The sequence below is a fragment of the Gorilla gorilla genome, chromosome 1 (genome assembly GCF_029281585.2).
Source record: "Gorilla gorilla gorilla isolate KB3781 chromosome 1, NHGRI_mGorGor1-v2.1_pri, whole genome shotgun sequence".
In the NCBI taxonomy this organism is placed as follows: Eukaryota; Metazoa; Chordata; class Mammalia; order Primates; family Hominidae; genus Gorilla; species Gorilla gorilla.
The window spans coordinates 177,395,308-177,414,081 of NC_073224.2; the positions used below are offsets into that span (position 1 = coordinate 177,395,308).

Below are 18,774 nucleotides of genomic sequence, written 5' to 3' on the forward strand. Positions count from 1 at the left end.
AATGATAAAATCAACATATAGGGATTTCTAAGTGCAGAATGTATACGTAGTAGTGGTTACCCCCTTTTGATATAGTACGTTCTTTTTAGAGAAGGGAATTTGAAGAGTAGCCCCTTTTTTAGTTAATGGAAGTAACCGAGCACTAGTACCAAAGACAGGCTTTATGAAATTATTTCCTTCTATATTTGATACTGTACTAGGATACTAACACTTTTTGCAAAATTTGTGCGATTTCTCACAAATAACACTGACAGAGTAGAGGTAATGGTCACATAGTCTTGGTTTCTAGTATATTGTCTTTTGGTATAAATATCTGTATAATTCTTTTCTTATAGTAACTTGAACAGCATTATTGATTATAATTAAAGTAATTTGCCTAATTATAAACTGCAGAAGCATTTCAACATGGGAAAATGCATTGAAAGTAGTAATTTTATAAAGGATTTTCTGCCTGCCTTTTAATACTTCCTGTCTGAGTACACACTGCTAAAAGCAGAATCTGATCTTTGCTTGAACTTGTGCCTATTTAAATAGAACCCTGATCAAATATAACCAGTAATGTAAAAACTAAAAAATTTTTTGCCAAGGAAAATAAACTTGTAAGCAAATGTAGGGCCTAATTTAAGGATTCCTAGTTCCTAGGAACCAATATAAAAATTTCTTAGCTACAGAGAATTTTAGGACATTTAAGAGCCTAAATTGTTTAAATTCCAAGCAAAGCAAAGTCCTTTATCCTACACCAGGTTGTGTAATCTTATGGAGATATGTCTTTCAAATAAAATACAAGGTATTTTGGCTCTTTTTTTACATAGTATCTCTAATTTTTTCCTTTTTAACTACAATAATTTGTTTTTTAATTAATGTTGTATAGGAAGATCCTATTGTATGTTTTATACTGATAACATATCTCAATTAGAACCACTCACCTATCAAGTGCTCAATTGTCTCATTAGACCGTCTTTTTGGACAGTGTAGATCCAGAGGTTAAGTGAGCTTTGAAGGAATAATTTTATCTATCTTACTGTTTTGTGTGTTCACTGTTAACATGTTAAGTTTTATACATATATATTTTTTAATTGAACAGCCGTATCTTTGGACATGTAAAGATTTTTTATTTATTTATTTTTGAGACGGAGTTTTGCTCTTTGTTGCCCAGGCTGGAGTGCAGTGTCGTGATCTCAGCTCACTGCAACTCCCCCCTCCTGGGTTCAAGTGATTCTCGTGTCTCAGCCTCCCGAGTATCTGGAATTACAGGCACCCCCAACCAAGCCTGGCTAATTTTTGTATTTTTAGTAGAGACGGGGTTTCACCATGTTGGCCAGACTGGTCTTGAACTCCTGACCTCAGGTGATCCGCCTGCCTTGGCCTCCCAGAGTGCTGGGATTACAAGCGTGAGCCACCATGCCCGGCTAAGATTTTTAATGTGCAAAGTACTTATTGTGAAAATTCAGGTATTTCAAAAACCTATAAAAAATAAAAATCTTGACTCTATTAACATTTTGGGTCTATCATACCAGACCCTTTGAATGACTAAACATAATTTTTTATAACACAAATGGGATCTTGTTATATATAATAGCTCATGATATATATATCATTCAGGATCTTAGTATTTTAAAATTTATTCTCCTATGAATGTCTATAGAATTACCACGTCCTTTTTAATAGCTGCATAATCCTGTTATGTAGATGAACCTTAATTTAATCAGCCCCCTTTTAATCATTTGTTTCCAATTTTCTAATTATAAACAGTATGTATAGAAAATGCTTTTATGGTGGTGATGTATGTATATAAATATTTTCATATACATTCATAGATGTTGACTTGTAACTTACGATTGCTTTTGTCAGATTGTCTTTCAAAAGGGTTGTACCAATTTACATCCCTGCCAGGAGTATATGAGAGTTCCTCTTTTCCTATATCCTTTTACAAATGCTTTTAATGAAAAAGGCAAAAAATGTTGATAAATCTAATAGACAAGTATATATCTAGTTTGTTTTGCTGGCCATCTCTGTTGCCATCTTTGCGAATCATCTGGTTATGTACATAATTTGCTCCCCTCCTTGTTACCCTCTTTTTAAGTTTGTCTCTTTCTGACTAATTTTAGGAATTATTTACATATTGTGGATACTAATTCTTTGTTATATATATAACAAACAATAGATTTTTTCAGTTTGTCATTTCCTTCCTCCTGCGTTTATGGTATCACTTGCTGTGTATTAATAGATGCTTTAAAATTTATATCTTATAAATGTTCTGGCTTATGCTAAGAAATGCCTTTCTCACCTATAAAATCCAGTCTCTTTAAAGCTCTTCTAGTATTTTTGTGATTTTATTTTTATTATTTTAGCCTTTGATCTATAATTTATTTTGATGAGAGATTGAAATAGGAATTCATCTTTTTCCTGCTAAGTGTCAACTACCTCAACATTTTTCATTAATTTACCTTGTTGATTTGAAATTTCTTTGAAGGAGAATTTTAAATGCAATGTAAAGACTTACTAGATTTATTTGGGAATTTATTAATGGAGTTAGTAGTCAAATGGAAAAGAATTTGGATTCGGAACTCAAAATTGCATGCCTTTCACCTTCAGAGACGAGTTTAAAATTATATTGCTTATATTGGAAATCAAACGTAGTTTATAGATAGTGTTCAATTTCTATTTAACCTGGAATCTAAACTCCTAGAAGTGTTAAGTAACTAAATTTTTTAATGCTGTCTGTACTTTTTTCATTCATTTATTCATTAAATATGAGGCACTGTTTAAGGGACTGGTAATAGAGCAGTTACACAAATAGATAAGGTCCCTGCCCTCATGTATTTTGGCTGTATTAGAGGAGATATAAAAATAAGAAGTAATACATAAATGAACAAGATAATTATAGATTCTATAAGAGTTCTGAATGAAGTAACAAAGTGGTGTGATGGGGGAAGGGTAAAGTTGAGGCTTTCCTGTATTTGAAAGATGGGAAGTAGCCAGTCATGTCCATGCCCGCAAAGCAAAGATAGTAGTAATCCAAATGTGGAGATTTGGGAGTGGGGGGTGGTAGAGGGAAGCATGCATGGCATGTTTGTTTTTCTGTATGTTTTGCTTGTCTATTTCATTTGGAAATTTCTCGTTGACATTTGTGAGCAGATTTTTTTGAGTTTTTCTTTTCTTTTATTATTTTTTATTTTTTAATGTAGATTAATACTTTTTTTAAACTTTTAGGTTTGGGGACACGTGAAGGTTTTGTTAGGTAAACTCGTGTTACAGGGGTTAGTTGTACAGATTATTTCATCACTCAGGTATTAAGCCCCGTACCCAATAGTTATCTTTTCTGCTCCTCTCCCTCCTCCACCCTCCCTTCTCAGGTAGACCCCTGTGTCTGTTTTTTCCTTCTTTGTGTTCATAAGTTCTTATCATTTAGCTACAACTTCTAAGTGAGAACATGAGGTATTTGGTTTTCTCTTCCTGCATTAGTTTGCTAAGGATAATGGTTCCCAGCTCCATCCATGTTTTTGCAAGACATGATGATCTTGTTCTTTTTTATGACTGCATGGTATTCCCTGTGTATATGTACCACATTTACTTGATTTCTTTATCCAGTCTGTCATTGATGGGCTTTTAGGTTGATTCCATGTCTTTGCTATTGTGAATAGTGCTGCAGTGAACATTCATGTGCATATGTCTTTATAGTAGCATGATTTATATTCCTCTGGGTATATACACAGTAATGGTATTGCTGGGTCGAATGGTAGTTTTGCTTTTTGCTCTTTGAGGAATCGCCATACTGCTTTCTACAATGGTTAAACTAAGACTCCCACCAACAGGGTATAAGTGTTCCCTTTTCTCCACAACCTCACCAGCATGTTATTACTTTTTTACTTTTTGATAATAGCCATTCTGACTGGTGTGAGATGGTATCTTATTGTGGTTTTGAATTGCATTTCTCTCATGATCAGTGATGTTGAGCTTTTTTTCATATGCTTGTTGGCTGCATGTGTGTCTTCTTTTGAGAAGTGTCTGTTCATGTGCTTTGTGAGCAGATTCTTTAATCCCAGGTCCTTGTCTGGCTGCAGTGTGATTCTGTGTTCACAGCATTTATCATACTACATTATTATCATTATTTGCTTGTCTGATTTCCCCTCTAGACCACGAGTTCTATGAAGCTAAGGACTTCATCTTTTATCTCTATTCTCAGTACCTATCACACTGGATACTCAATAAACATTGCAATGAGGAATTATAGACATACGTCAGGTTAATACATTATCATGTGCTTTGGATTCTGTTCTTTCCCACCATCGCCTCAGGAATCTTACATTCTTGTTCTAGTATATGCAGACTCTGTCTTAACTAAATTATTTTCACAAGGATGTGATTAAGATCAAACCTTTCTTATTTTAAAAGACTTCCAAAATTCCCATAGTCTGTCTCCAATTATTGCATTATCTTTTTTCCCTTCACAACTACTTTTAAGAATTTCTTACCTCCTTTTTATTCCTGACCCTACTTTTATCTGTTTGCAGCCTGAGATTATCAGTGACTTTCATTTTGCTAAATCCCGTTGAATTTTTTCAGTACTTGCCTAACTTGGCTCTTGAGTAGCACTAAATATTTAATTATTTCATTTTTCTTATATTTTCTTCCTTTGGTTTCCATGTCATTGTACTCTCGTGGTTTTCTGTCTTCTGTATGGGTGCCCTTTCGGTCTTCTTTGCAGACTTGTCTGTCTCTGTCTGAACGTAGAATCTTGGGATTCCTTAAGATGCCATTCTTAGAACAACACAGATGAGTAATTAAATGATATACTTTTTTTTTTTTTTTTTTTTTTTTAAGATGGAGTCTTGCTCTGTCACCCAGGCTGGAGTGCAGTGGCGCGATCTCGGCTCACTGCAAGCTCCGCCTGCCGGGTTCACGCCATTAAATGATATACTTTTAATTCTTTCATAGTTGATGTCCTTGAGAATAACTCTCAGCTTGGGAAAAATGATGTACAGATACAAGACAGAAAAGATTAAGTAAAAACCTTATAGTCCTGAATTTGAGTTGGAAATATCAGTATGAAGTCTGGATACTTTTTTTTTGTTGGAAGCATTTCTCCCCAACTCTTTGTACTTAAATTGTCTAGAAACAGTGACCAATCCACAATGAATGCTCACGTTGTGGTTTGAAAAAAATGTTTCTTAAGAAAACTACAGCTTTTTGGTAAAATGACTGACTCCAGCTCTGGGGAAAAAAAAAATAAGAAGAGTCTGGAACGTCTTGTCACAACAGAAAATTGTCACAGACTACTATGATTGAATCAAAAACCAGCTTGCATTGTTTTTTTCATTTGCCAAAGATGGGACAAGTTAATCATCCATAAGAATAATAACTCTAATATACTGAGACTCATCAAATATGTTTCATCTGTGAGTTTATAAATGATGCTAAAAAATAAGATGTAATTAATCGTTTTTGGAGGATTGTAGTGCACCAATTTATTATTTTGCAAACTGGCAGGTAATGGAAAAGAATCAAGCATTTATTCCTGCCTCTCATATAATGGTTCACTGGCAAAGCAAATAGTAGATGAGGGAAAGCACTCTTCATAAATGTACTCCAGATGCAAAATTAAAAAGAAATGACAGGATATTACCGTTTGGCAACCTTAATTAATTAATGGATTTAGGTGGGCTGGGGACTGTGGCTTGTGCCTGTTATCCCAGCATTTTGGGAGGCCAAGATGGGAGAATCACTTGAGCCCAGGAATTTAAGACCAGCCTGGGCAACATAGTAAGACTCCATCTCTACAAAAAAATAGAAAAATTAGCCCAGTGTGATGGCACGTGCCTGTAGTCCCAGCTACGTAGGAGGCTGAGGCAGAAGGATCATTTTAGGCCAGGAGTTCAAGGCTGCAGTGAGGTATGATCGTACCACTGCACTTCAGCCTGAGCGACAGAGTGAGACCTTGTCTCTTAAAAAAAAGTAAATTTTAAAAATTAAAAAAATAATGGATTTAGGCATTGATCATCGTCTACTAATTTCATAGAAGGAAGCAACCAAACATTTCCTGAAAAAATAACACATTATCCTTTATAAAGTGATCTTCCTGAAAAAAATTCTAACCTAAATATGACTAAGGCGCTAGATTCAATTCTCAATTTACAAAAACCACAGAAGAACATCTCAAATGACACTACAGGGGTGCAATCAGTAAAATCTAGGCTCTGGAAAATCTACAGAGAAACTATTCACTTTCTTCAACAAATAAATCACAAGGCTAGAAAAGATGGGGGATCTTATAAATGAAAAGACTTCCCCACAGACAACTAGGTACCTATTTTTTCCTCCTATAGGGCTTTTGCATGCCTGTCTTGTAACACTGTGTTGTTTTGAAGTGGTCTGTGTATAGGCATTTTTATCCCATTATACTGTGTTCCTCAAGACCAGGGAATGACTTCTTAATCTTCCTATTTATTTTTCTAGTGCCCAACACAATGCCTGACATTTGTTGGAGCAATCAGCAAATGTTTTCTTTATAAATTTTACTGGATGATTTCAGTGGTTGGTCAGTCATAGTCATCTTTGATCTTAAGTTTTTTAGACTAGCAAGCTGACCAGTCATAACAGTTCTGTATTTGCCTTTTATATGTTTTGACTATTTTGAGCACAACTGATTCTTCTTCTTTTTTTAGTACTTCTAGTTGGTGTGCTTATTGTCAAAGACATTCCCGTCCTCTGGCATGGCAATTACTTTATTGCTTTTTCTAATTGTAAAGATCATATATTTTCACTGTAAAATTTTAAAGTATAAAAAAAGAAAACCATTACTATTAACTAAAACACACTCAAGCCCAGCCATCATTATTAGTTTTTAGAAATATAATTTTATACATTCTCTCTCTCTACCTTCCCCCACACCCCCACACAGAGTTTTCCACAAATAGGGTAATGTCACTATACATCCTGCTCTGGAACCTGCTTCTTCCCCACTGTATATCCCATTCAACAAGCTAGGTATCTCTTTCCACATCAATAAATATGGCTGTGCATTGTTTGGGGACACATGATATTCCTTCTTATTAAGGTATCTTAATTAACCAACTCAGTACTGATAAACGTTGTGTTTCTTTATAATTCTGTGTAATCATTCTCTTATCAAAAATGTTGTAATGAATTACTTTGAACACAATCATTTGTACATGTGTACAGTTTTCTCCTTAGGTTAAAGGTGTGTTTGTTGGGTCAAAGTGTCATGTTCATTTAAAATTTCTATATTGCCCTACCACTCTTCAGAAAATTTAGACCTGTTTTCATTGCCCCAGCAGTTGATTAGCAAGGTTCTATTATACTAAACGTCTTGTTCATTGGCTCTAAACGCTAGTCTTCAGGTAAAGTAACTCTTGATTCTTTTTTTTTTTTTTTTTTTTTTAGCTCTTTGGTGTCTTTTCTTGAATTATTTCTCTTCTGTGTGTTGGCAGCAAGGACTATTAAAGTTTGTCTATGATAGAGATGATGAGCTGGACAGGAATTCAAATAAATGCAAATTAGGGTGTTATTGTTTTGTAGTAACTACCTAACTCTATTATATCCATCATATTGTAATGTGTTTTTGAAAAATAATGTGGAATATTATACCTCTTAAATTCTTAATCACATTTATACAAAAGCCACATTTATAAATGTCATCCTATTTATATGTGCTTGGAGGAACTAAGATAATATTAGAACTATTTTTTTAACTTAATAATGTGTCAGTCCATATTCATTTATTCCAGAAGCCTCTTGTAGAGTGAAGATAATGAGTTTTGAAGTCTGACTGACCTTTACTCTGATTTCAGCTTTGTCACTCACTTGGTTATATGCAAAAATCAGTTAACTTTTCTGAATCTCAATTTATCTGCAAAATTGGGACATGTTTTATTGCTGTGTATTTGAATGATTGCTCTCAGGAGCAAATAAAACATCACATGTGAAAATACTTAGCATAATTGCTAACCAATATCAGTAATTCAGTATTTGCTCACTTACTTTGTGGTATTTTGTGAGTGATACATAGTGTTTCTTAGATATGTATTTACTATCATCTATACTGTTGCTTTCACAGAAATCTTCTCTACATATACCCTCAGAGTCTTAATTTTGCCAATCGTCAAGGTTCTGCTAGAAATATAACAGTGAAAGTCCAGTTTATGTATGGAGAGGATCCAAGCAATGCCATGCCGGTAAGAAATGTTCTTTTACTTTTCTAATTTTTTGTATAAAGTTCAAATAGACTTTTTTCTTTCTCTTTGGTTGGCAACTCCAACCTGGAAATTAATGTGATCTTTTAAACCAAATTTCTAACTGCATTACTTTCTGTATAGATAGTAATGACATTACTTGAAGACTAACTTATTTTTGAAGACTTGGTATATGTTAGGCACTCCTAGAAATACAAAGATGAATAAGACTTGTAATCCAGAGGATATAAATGAATACATATAAATCTAAAATAGTGATTTTCAAAAGAGGGTTAGATCAATATCACCTAGAGAACTCTGTCAAAGTAGAGATATCTTTTCTGTACTTTTGGCGTCTATGATTCTTATTCTCCTCAACTCCCTTTAGAATGTGAGGCCAGCTAAGGAGGTGGGAAGTGATGTGTGGTATATGAGGCTGTGTTATAGTTTGAAAATGCTCCATGGGTGATTTTAATATGTATGGCTTTTCCCACCTTGGTTGACAAACTCTGGCATTAGTTCTCAATCTTGGCTGCACATTAGATTCACCTGGGAAGCTTTTCAAACTACCAGTGCTCAGGCTGAATCTCACTTAAATTAGATCATAATCTATGGGGATTGGACCAGGTTTCAGTATTTTTAAGTCTCACCAGGGATTACATTTTGCAGACAATGTTGAGAATCAAGCTATGTGCTAATTATTAGAAGATTGGTATAGGGATTCAAAGGAATAGGTAGGTATTCAGAGGTGGGAGAGAATGCCTTACTGAGGTAACAGGCATCTCATGGAAGAGGTACTTTTGTGCTGAAACCAAAGGTTATTAAAATGTTAATAGCAGTGTGTTTGGAGAGCAGGGAAAGGAAAGCATTTCAAGTTGGGGAATGCCTGTGAACAGTAATGACAGTGGTGAGTTGCCAGGGAACCAGAGCACTGGAAGAAAAATCAGAAATAGTAGATTGAGACCAGACTAGAGATTCTTGGCTGTCCAAATTGTCATTCAGGATTTGTGGAACACTAATAAATGCAAGTTTCATGAGAGTGAATTTTTGGCTCAGCTGAAGTCAGTAACGTATGGAATAGAAATATGCTATTGCTATAGATGCTCAACCTCTGAGAACCCTAGTGGGATGAAAATGAGCTAAGAATAAGTGCATTGTTAATAGTCTTATTTTATCCTTCCATGTCCATCTTGTAATGAAGTTCTTCTGATTTTCCACATACTGGGAAAGATACATTTTCATCTACCCTATTGCCTCAGTTACATCAACATTTGTAGATATCCTTGACAACAGTGAGCACAAATTATTCATCTTTGTATTCTCGTATGGCATTTTTTTCAGATTATTGCATATAATACATACTGAATAAATATTTGTTGAATAATTGTAGAATTTATTTTTGAGATTTGGAATTCACATTTCATGTTTTATACTAGTTCATTTCTGCTGAAGGAATGAATGTACTATGATAGTTGATGAAAAGATACTAGATTATGAAAATAGATACTTGGTCAGCCTATGTGTGAGTTGCCATATGAATTTGAGCATATGACAAATGTAATATATGTAGAATAATCTATTTTTTATTGTTTACCTAACAAACTCTTCCTTGTCTTATCATATATGTGGCCTCCTCTACAGAGCCCCAGCTGCACCCATCCTATACCGACAGTTAGACCACTCCCTCTTTGGTGCTACCATAGCATCTTCTCACTTCTTTCATGGAACTTTATCACTTGATGATTCTATATTTCTTAATTTCGCCCATTAGATTGTGAGCTCCTTGAGGGCAGGGACGATGTCTTACTCATGTCTATATCTTGACTCCTATCACATTTTTGGATAAATAATTAATGCTCAATCCATATTGCTAAATGATTAAGAGTACATGTCAAATGGTCAAAAAAGGAACACTGTCTGCTTTATGTCATATTATGAAAATAAACAAGTTATTTTGTGAAAAGTGATAGCTTCTCAGAAGGAAAAAAGGTATTGCATTTCTTTTACTTGTGTGTTATTAGTCATATGAAAATACAATGTTTTTATGTATGAAATGGCTGATTTGAAAGAGTGTATAAACATAGACATATTGTGTTTGCTTTTTTTAAAAAAACGGCTGTTTAAATGGGTCCTAAGATAACTTTTTGATAATGTAATATTGACACGATAAAATTGTAAACTTCATAATTCTGGCACAGGAACAATTTATGAAAACATACTAAGGTATTTGTAAATTGATGAAATAATATATATCTTAGGAAAGTCATAATTATAACACTTGTACATACCCTTAAAATAAAAGAGCCTGCTTGAAATGTTGCAAAAAGAAGCAGAAATACCTGCTAATATGCCCTTCTAATTAAGGATGATGCCAATTAATCTCTTTATATAAATAATAAACTTTGAGTTGTTTTACCAGTTGTGTTGATGGAATTGTCTGACATGTTCACATATCTATTCATGCATATGTAAAGATGGCTATACAGACTTTAAAAGTCTAATCTCTGGCTAGATAACACTGCAAGTCTGTCTCACATAGGAATTATAGCTATAACCTTGACATTGAGCCATTTATCTAATCAGCTGCTCTAATTAACCACAGTATTCCTGTTATTACTCCAGAAGTCAAGAGACAGATATACAAGGCTGAATTACTTTATCTATAAACTTATTCCAAAAGTAATATTGTATTCTTTTTAATGTGGTGGATTAAAAATATATATATATATGCAAAAATATAAGAATGGAGCTCCTTCTCTATTGTAGAGTAGCTTGAAGGAAATATTAGAAGCAAAGGATACATAGCTTGACCTAAAATAGGATTTCTGATATCATATATAATTTATATTTGACTTTCAGAATGACTCTGCTGTTTTAGTGTTGAAGCCAACAATTTGTATAGTAGGTTTATGCCACTATTTATATTTCTTATATAAGTTCCAAATAATATGCTACATCTGATTTAAAAGTGAATTCTTCACCTTCTTTAAGAAAAAGGAAACAAATGTATCTAATTTCCCAGTAGATATAAATAAAATTGATAGAAACTTTTGAAATATTTAAATGTCAGATGGGTCTGTTGTTGAAAAGAAACTTATAGTTAAGCAATTGAACTTTTTGATGAACGTCAGTAGGCACATTGTTCTTCATTGGGCTGATTTTGCCCATTTTTCTCAAATAGTTATTAAATCAGACAAATTCTTACATAGATATGAAACATCCAGCATTTACTACAACAAAGTTTCAACATGCTGTTATTTGTTTCAGGTAATCTTTGGTAAATCTAGCTGTTCAGAATTTTCAAAGGAAGCCTATACAGCCGTAGTATATCATAACAGGTACTGAATTCAAATATTTCTTTCAAAGTTACTCACTTCTCAGTGGCATTGTTAGCACTCACATTAGTGTGTTTACCAAATGCTTTGCTGCACTAAATGTGCCAAATTCAAGGCTGACATCAGAGTTATAATTTTCAACCTGTGGATGCACAGCCATTCTCTGTTGACATCCCAAATATGACTTTGTACACCAAACATCTTTTCTATTGAATTCTCTGATCCTTTCATTTTTATTATATTGTGATTGATTATCATTGTGGCCGCTGGTCCTTTGGTCTTTCCCAGTTATTTCCACCTGACACTTTGTAGTAACTTTACCCTTTACTAAGCTTGAACACATTAGTCAGTTAAATTGGTGATGTTACCAGTATCCATTAATTCTTTGATTTAGTGACTTGTCATTTTTCTTCCTCGGGAAATTGCTAACTTTGGATAACCTTTAATTTCTTCTTTCTTTTGGGGGGATTATTGAATACTGTTGGAGAAAAATCACAAAATTGTACTAATCAGGACTATCACAAATTGATGTTATTGTATCATATGATAGGGCTACAGCAATTCATTTTATCTTTTTTTTTTTTGGGCCCACAGCTCTTTTATAATCTTATTGTTTTAACACTTTGCCTTCATTTAGCAGTAGCTACAGGAGTTTCTTCTAGCTCCTACTTCTTTTCTGTGTGCTTTACTCTCAGCATTCCTATTTATCAAGACTATCCAACTTGAGATGGTCCATCAACTTCTCTACTCTTCATCTCAAATTCTCTATACTGATTTGCCTTTCCTTCTGTTTCAAGGGGAGTGATGGCCTACTCCGTGTTAAATGTGAATCTTTTCACCTCTGCTTTCAAATGATCCTTTTAACCTCTTCCAGAATATAAGTCAATCATTTATCCGGTTTCTTGCAGCATTAGTCTCTTGCTTCATTGGCTCTGTCTCTTATTCTCAAAAAGAAGCTTCTGTTTCCATACTTAAAAACACAACAGTCCTTTCTCAGTGCTGTTGTATAGTATGTATTTTCCTTGCCCTTCTTAAAACTTTCTTCTTTCTTGTCTTTATATTGTGGCCTTGTCTTGAGCTTCCTTCTACCTCTTTGAACACTTCTTTTTTTTTCTGTAGTATTCTTTTTCCCGTAAGTGTAAGGCATTCCACACAAAACACTAAAGTTTTGCCCTTAACCCTCATTCTTAATATATTGTTTTCTTAAATAATCATACATGTATCTCTCAGAGTTACATTCAGTGAAAATGCTGCTGCTTTAATATTTATGTGGATTGTTTCCAACTCTATTTTTAGTAATACCTTCCTTCTGAAGTACAGATATGTATTTTTAGTGGCCTACTGGACATACTGATTTGGATGCCCTGCTGTCTTCTCTGTGTTCATATATCTATCCTAGACTCTTGTCCTGACCCTATGTCTTTCTTACTCTCCATTTTTATTAATGATACCACCATTTTCCGGTTACTCTGGCACAAAATTTAAGACATCTTTGTCTTTCCTCTTCTCTAATATTCAATCATCTGTTAAGTCTTGCTGATTTCTTTTCTGCTTTATTACTAAACATAACCTGTGCTGTCCTGTTTCTGGGCCATTCTTGGTTTTTTTTCTATTATAATACCAAATCCCTTTATTTATTGAACTCCTACTCATTCTTCAAGGTCCATATCAAATATTACCTCCTAAGTTACAATTCCCTGATCTCAAACTTGAAGTAATCTGTTCAGCTCTGTTTTTGAAGCACATAACCCTATATGCTGTATACCAGGGGTTGGCAGAAATTTTCTACAAAGGACTGGATGGTATATATTTTAGGCCTGTGGTTATATGGTCTCTCTTGCAGCTATTCATCTATGCCATTATAGTGCAAAAACAGCCATAGGCAGTAAGTAATGTTACAAGTAAATGGGTGTAGCTGTGTTCCAATAAAACTTTATTCATGGACATTGAAATTTGAATTTCATATTATTTTCACATGTTGTGAAATATTATTCTTTTTTACCCCCAATCATTTAAAAATGTAAAAACCATTCTTAGTTTGCAGGCTATACAAAACCAGGCAGTGAACTATTTTTAGCTCATAGGCCATAGTTTGCCAACCCCTGTTTTATAGCATAGCTATTGATATATATGTGTCTTACTTATATTCCTGCTGTTGCCTACTTTTTGAGGGAAGTTTTTTTTAATCTTCATCTTTAAAACCACCACAAAAGTAATGCAATGTTTAGCCAAAGGTGGGCAATTAAACCTACTTATTGAATGAATAACTCTCTTAGATATTTAATTTTCAACAAAAGTCTTCACATTACATGATTTTTAGGACAGAAGTGAACTAAAACACTGAATACCAAGAAATATATTGATAAGGAAGATAGTAATTTCTAAAAATTATCTGATTTTATTGCTAGGTCTTTATTTTTGTTCTCAGCATTAGTGGAATTAAAATGACTATGCCATCTGACATTGTTGGTAAACTCAACTTTCTCATAATTCAGTGGTGATTGGTGGGATTAGTAATAAGATGCCTAGTGTCTTATTTTTTTTCACTGAAGTCATCAAGTTCTCAGATGGCTAGCATTAGCTATCTTTCTTGTTTATTATCAAAAGCCTTGTTCTGCTTAATATTCCTGTGTTCAAGTCTATACCTGTTAATGTTTTTGAGGCTTATTTGAGATGGAAGGATATTTGACCTATTAACATCTAAGGAAGAAAACCTGATTGGTGGGACAGACCTCGCTTTAAAGATAGTTGGAGCAATATGGTTTGGTTGCATTTTTGTTGAATATAATTCTGAGAGATACTCACTGAATATGGAAGGTTGGGATGCTAAGGTTTTATCCCTTTTTGTTATGAATAGCAGCCGTGCTTTTCTATAAAAGTGCCCTCTTGGGATTATTCTCAGTGAATATTGAGAAGAAAGTGTCATTGGTTTGGTCAAACAAGATATTTGATGTATTCTTAAGAGTCTGGAAGCGCTTCTAAACTGAGGCAAATGCAGTTTGTGGGCGTTTCCTGGTTTTACTGGTTTTTTTGTTTGTTTTAGCGGTCAATTCTAGTCCATATTTAGGATTTAGGTAACCTTTTTTATTTCTTCAACAATGAGATGGTTGATATAAGACAGTCTATAGAGCAAAACTTGATCTTTTTTTTTTTTTTTTTTTTTTTTTGGTCTCACTCTGTCACCTAGGCCAGAGTGCAGTGGCAGGATCATAGCTCACTGCAGCCTTGAACTCCTGGACTCAAGTGATCCTCTCATCTCGGCCTCCCAAGTAGCTAGGACTTTTTTTTTTTTTTTTTTTTAATTTTTTGTAGAGATGAGTCTGGCTATGTTGTGCAGACTGGTCTCAAACTCCTGACTCCAAGTGATCCTGACGCCACAGCCTCCCAAAGTGCTGGGATTACAGGTGTGAGCCACTACACCTGGCCTCCAATGTGATATTTTGATATTAAGTTGTCTAAAGATGCCTTTTTTCCCATTTTTTTACAAAAGGATGATAAACATTAGTTTTAATATGAAAGCATTCTCCTGTGAAGGAAAAATGTTTTATGTAATGTTTATCAGAATTGGCTCATAAATAGAGAACTCCCTACCTTAGTGTCCTCTTTTATGCAGCTTCCAATCTAATGGAGATCTCAGGATCAAAGTGGTGATTATTAATGAACTTTTAAATAGTAGGATTACTCAGCCCATTAAGAAAATTGGGATGAGAAATTTCAGAAACAGTGGCAGCTCTCTTATATGGAAGTAAGATTTAGTTATTTAGAGATTGGGGATAAAGAAAAATATTTTGGACTAGAGGAAAAATTAAACATGAATCTTAAAATTTTAAAATTATTCAAATATACAAATACATTATTTATTTTGGACAAATTACTGACTGTTGATTTTTTTTTTTTTTTTTTGTATGAAGGTCTCCTGATTTTCATGAAGAAATCAAGGTTAAGCTTCCTGCTACTTTAACTGACCATCATCACTTGCTTTTTACTTTTTATCATGTTAGTTGTCAACAAAAACAAAATACTCCTCTTGAAACACCAGTTGGATATACAGTAAGTCCTTTTGGTTCAATGTTTAGATCAAAGAGCTAAAATAATGGTGATAAAGATATAATTGATATTTCTGGTTATTTGTGGGTTTTTTTTTTTTTTTTTTTTTTTTGAGACAGAGTCTCTGTCTCCCAGGCTGGAGTGCGGTGGCGCGATCTTGGCTCACTGCAACCTCCGTTTCCTGGGTTCAAGCAGTTCTCCTGCCTCAGCCTCCTGAATAGCTGGGATTACAGGTGCCCCCGCCATGTCCAACTAATTTTTTTGTATTTTTAGTAGAGATGGGGTTTCACCATGTTTGCCAAGTTGGTCTCAAACTCTTGGCTTCAAGTGATCTGCCTGCCTCGGCCTCCCAAAGTGCTAGGATTACAGGCGTGAGCCATGGCGCCTGGCCTGTTTCTTGTTATTTAAATATTTCTTGTCTGATTCCCCACAGTTATGAAGTTGCATTGATTAGGAAGAGCCATTATAACAAGAAAATGCCCATTAATGTAATTAACTAATGTAATTAATTGATTTATTGACTAACACGTATAAACACTTGGGTGTTGGTCTTGATTATTAGGTGTATACCCAACAATGCAGTATAAATATAATAGGTTCATAGACTCTTCAGCAGATAATGATTTTATATAAAATGAGTAAAAGAGACTATTGGAGAATAAATTAAAACCCTTGAGTATTTTTCAAAATTATGCTTTCCAGCTTGGCATAACCCCATCTCTACCAAAAATACAAAAATTAGGTAGGCGTGGTGTCGTGCACCTGTGATCCCAGCTGCTAGGGAGGCTGAGATGGGAGGATTGCTTGAGCCCGGGAGGCAGAGGTTGCAGTGAGCCAAGATCATGCCACTGCACTCTGGCCTGGGCGATGGAGTGAGACCCTTGTCTCAAAAAAAAAAAAAAAAAAAATTACTATGGTTGAATTGCAAAGATAAACCTAAGATGAAGGAAGTCATGGTATAACACAGTTCTGTCAGAAAAATTATGCTTTCAGCCAAAAGAGAAAAGCCAACATTTGATTCATTATTTTTGTCTCTTGCAGTTTGTGACATGAGTTTTGCTCTAACTGTAAGAAAATAAATTTATGATCATACTTTTTGTTTCTGTCATTCCTGTCTAATCAATTATTTCTTTCACTATTTACATTGAAATGATTATCTCATTTTTAAAATGGATTTACTTCATGGCTTTTTCCTAAGACCAACTTTTTGCCTCTAGATTTTAATATTGCATGGTTAGTAATAATAATGTTTTGGTGGTATCCTCCTTAATAAAATTTCATTAGGGGAACTTCTCTTTAGAGGGATTATGAAGGCCTATTATTATTACTTGTATAATTAAATCCCTTAATGTTTGATGATATGAGACAAATTTGGCTTGTACCAAGTTCTTAAAACATGCTAAGTAATTATTTTTATAGCAAGCATATTTAAAATAAAATTGTTTTCTTTTCGTTTAAAAGTGGATACCAATGCTTCAGAATGGACGGTTGAAGACTGGCCAGTTTTGCTTGCCAGTCTCATTGGAAAAACCACCACAGGCTTATTCTGTACTGTCTCCTGAGGTCAGTATCTCCCATGTTGACTTTCTCCAGACTGAATGAAATGGGTTTTTTACTATAAAGATGTTTTTACCAAGCAAACTCTTGCCATTTCTTTTACTTAAAGTTTATAGATAATGAAGGAAAAGTATTTTCTCCCGTGGTTAAAATTCTTTTACATAAAACTTAAAAGCTTTTATCCTGTTTTTAAATTTAAATTTAAATTTAAATTTCATTTTAAATTTAAATATCCTCATTTTAAAACCAAAATAATACATGGAATGTAAACTCAAAAGATCATTTTGGAGAATTTTCATACTGTAACTTGAGAAACTTCTTTAAATAAATGAATATTTCTTTTTTATTTTTAGTAGACCTAACATTTCACTGAAAGACTGGAGGAAGGAAAACAGATTTAAATTAATTTTTTTAGAATCTTTTTGTAATTGAAGATCATGTGAATGAAAACAAAGTAGCTGTGAACCTGTAATACATGAGATATTGGCAACTTTGATGATTACATATGGGATTTGAAAGACTTGTAACACAAATATTGGAAAAATCTCAATCAAGAATCAGTAGCCACCGTTCATAAACCAAAGTTCCTCTTGAGAGAAACACAATTGTTGTCAGTGTCTCTTAATGATTTTGAATATAACTGCTGGTAAATGTTACTCTAAAATACGTTTTGTGAATATTTTCCTGGTGGCATTTGTTTTCAGAATACAATTCAAAATGTATTCACAAATAAATTTTATGTATTTTTATTTTTAAAAAACAATTCAAGGCTATTGCTCTGATCTTATTTCTCACTGTTCTCTGTTACTCACTTTTGATAGCCACATAGCACAGAGCCTCTGCTGTTCCTTACACATGAAAAGTGCATTTCCATTTCAGGCCCTTTGCTCTTCCCTCTGCTGGCAGTGCTCTATCACAAAGCCTGGTTCTTCATTTTACTCAGACCTCTACTCAAATATCACCTCACCAAGGAAGTCATCTATGATTATTCTAAATAGCAGCCTCTTCCACTTTATCTCTTTATTTTTCCTCATGTCATTTATCATTGACTTTGTATTTAAAATGTTTTTTGTTTATTTATTCTCTATAGAGTATAAACACTATGAGGGTAGGAACTTTGTCTGTCTTGCTCATTGCTGTCTACAAGTATTTAGAACAGTACTTGGCACATCATAGACACTCAGTATATATTTATTAGATTAATGAATAAAGACAGTAGAGTAAGAACTATGACTCTCCCTCCTCCCAATCTTTCATTCATTTTTCCAGGGACACATCTTTTCAGTGATGACTTTTTCGTGTGACTTTGTTATACAGAAAGGTGGCCATTTGTCAGAGAGCATTATGTTTCAAAGGAGATGTTTTAAAAGAAAATATATTTTTGTTGAAGTTAAGGATTTGTTTTTACTTAATTGCAGTGCAAGTTCAGCTTTCTAAAGGGAGACTCATGATTTTCTTCTAGCTACCATACTGTATATGCTCACAGATCAAGAATATGGTGATAATTTGGATTTGACTGTAGACATAGAATATAGCTGCTTGATATGTGAAATAAGCCACCTGATTAAGAGCCAAAACTTTTGTAAACAGTTGACCCTTAAACAACATGGCAGTAAGGGGTGACATCCCTCCTCCCTAGCATG

At 34.0% G+C, this 18,774-nt stretch overlaps 1 protein-coding gene across 13 annotated transcripts in view; it reads left to right on the plus strand.

The window, feature by feature from the left end:
* The window catches only part of DOCK7 (dedicator of cytokinesis 7), a 239,067-nt gene that overhangs the window by 99,519 nt on the left and 120,774 nt on the right, over positions 1 to 18,774 (plus strand). For 12 of the 13 annotated variants that reach the window (XM_019019154.4, XM_055362977.1, XM_055363026.1 and 9 more), the window contains exons 15-18: positions 8,078 to 8,195; positions 11,460 to 11,530; positions 15,439 to 15,577; positions 17,036 to 17,137. In XM_019019154.4, coding sequence (XP_018874699.1) covers positions 8,078 to 8,195; positions 11,460 to 11,530; positions 15,439 to 15,577; positions 17,036 to 17,137 — 430 coding nt within the window. Of the gene's footprint in view, positions 1 to 8,077; positions 8,196 to 9,833; positions 10,608 to 11,459; positions 11,531 to 15,438; positions 15,578 to 17,035; positions 17,138 to 18,774 lie in introns of those variants that run through there. The other variant, XM_019019163.4, reaches the window with a different exon arrangement.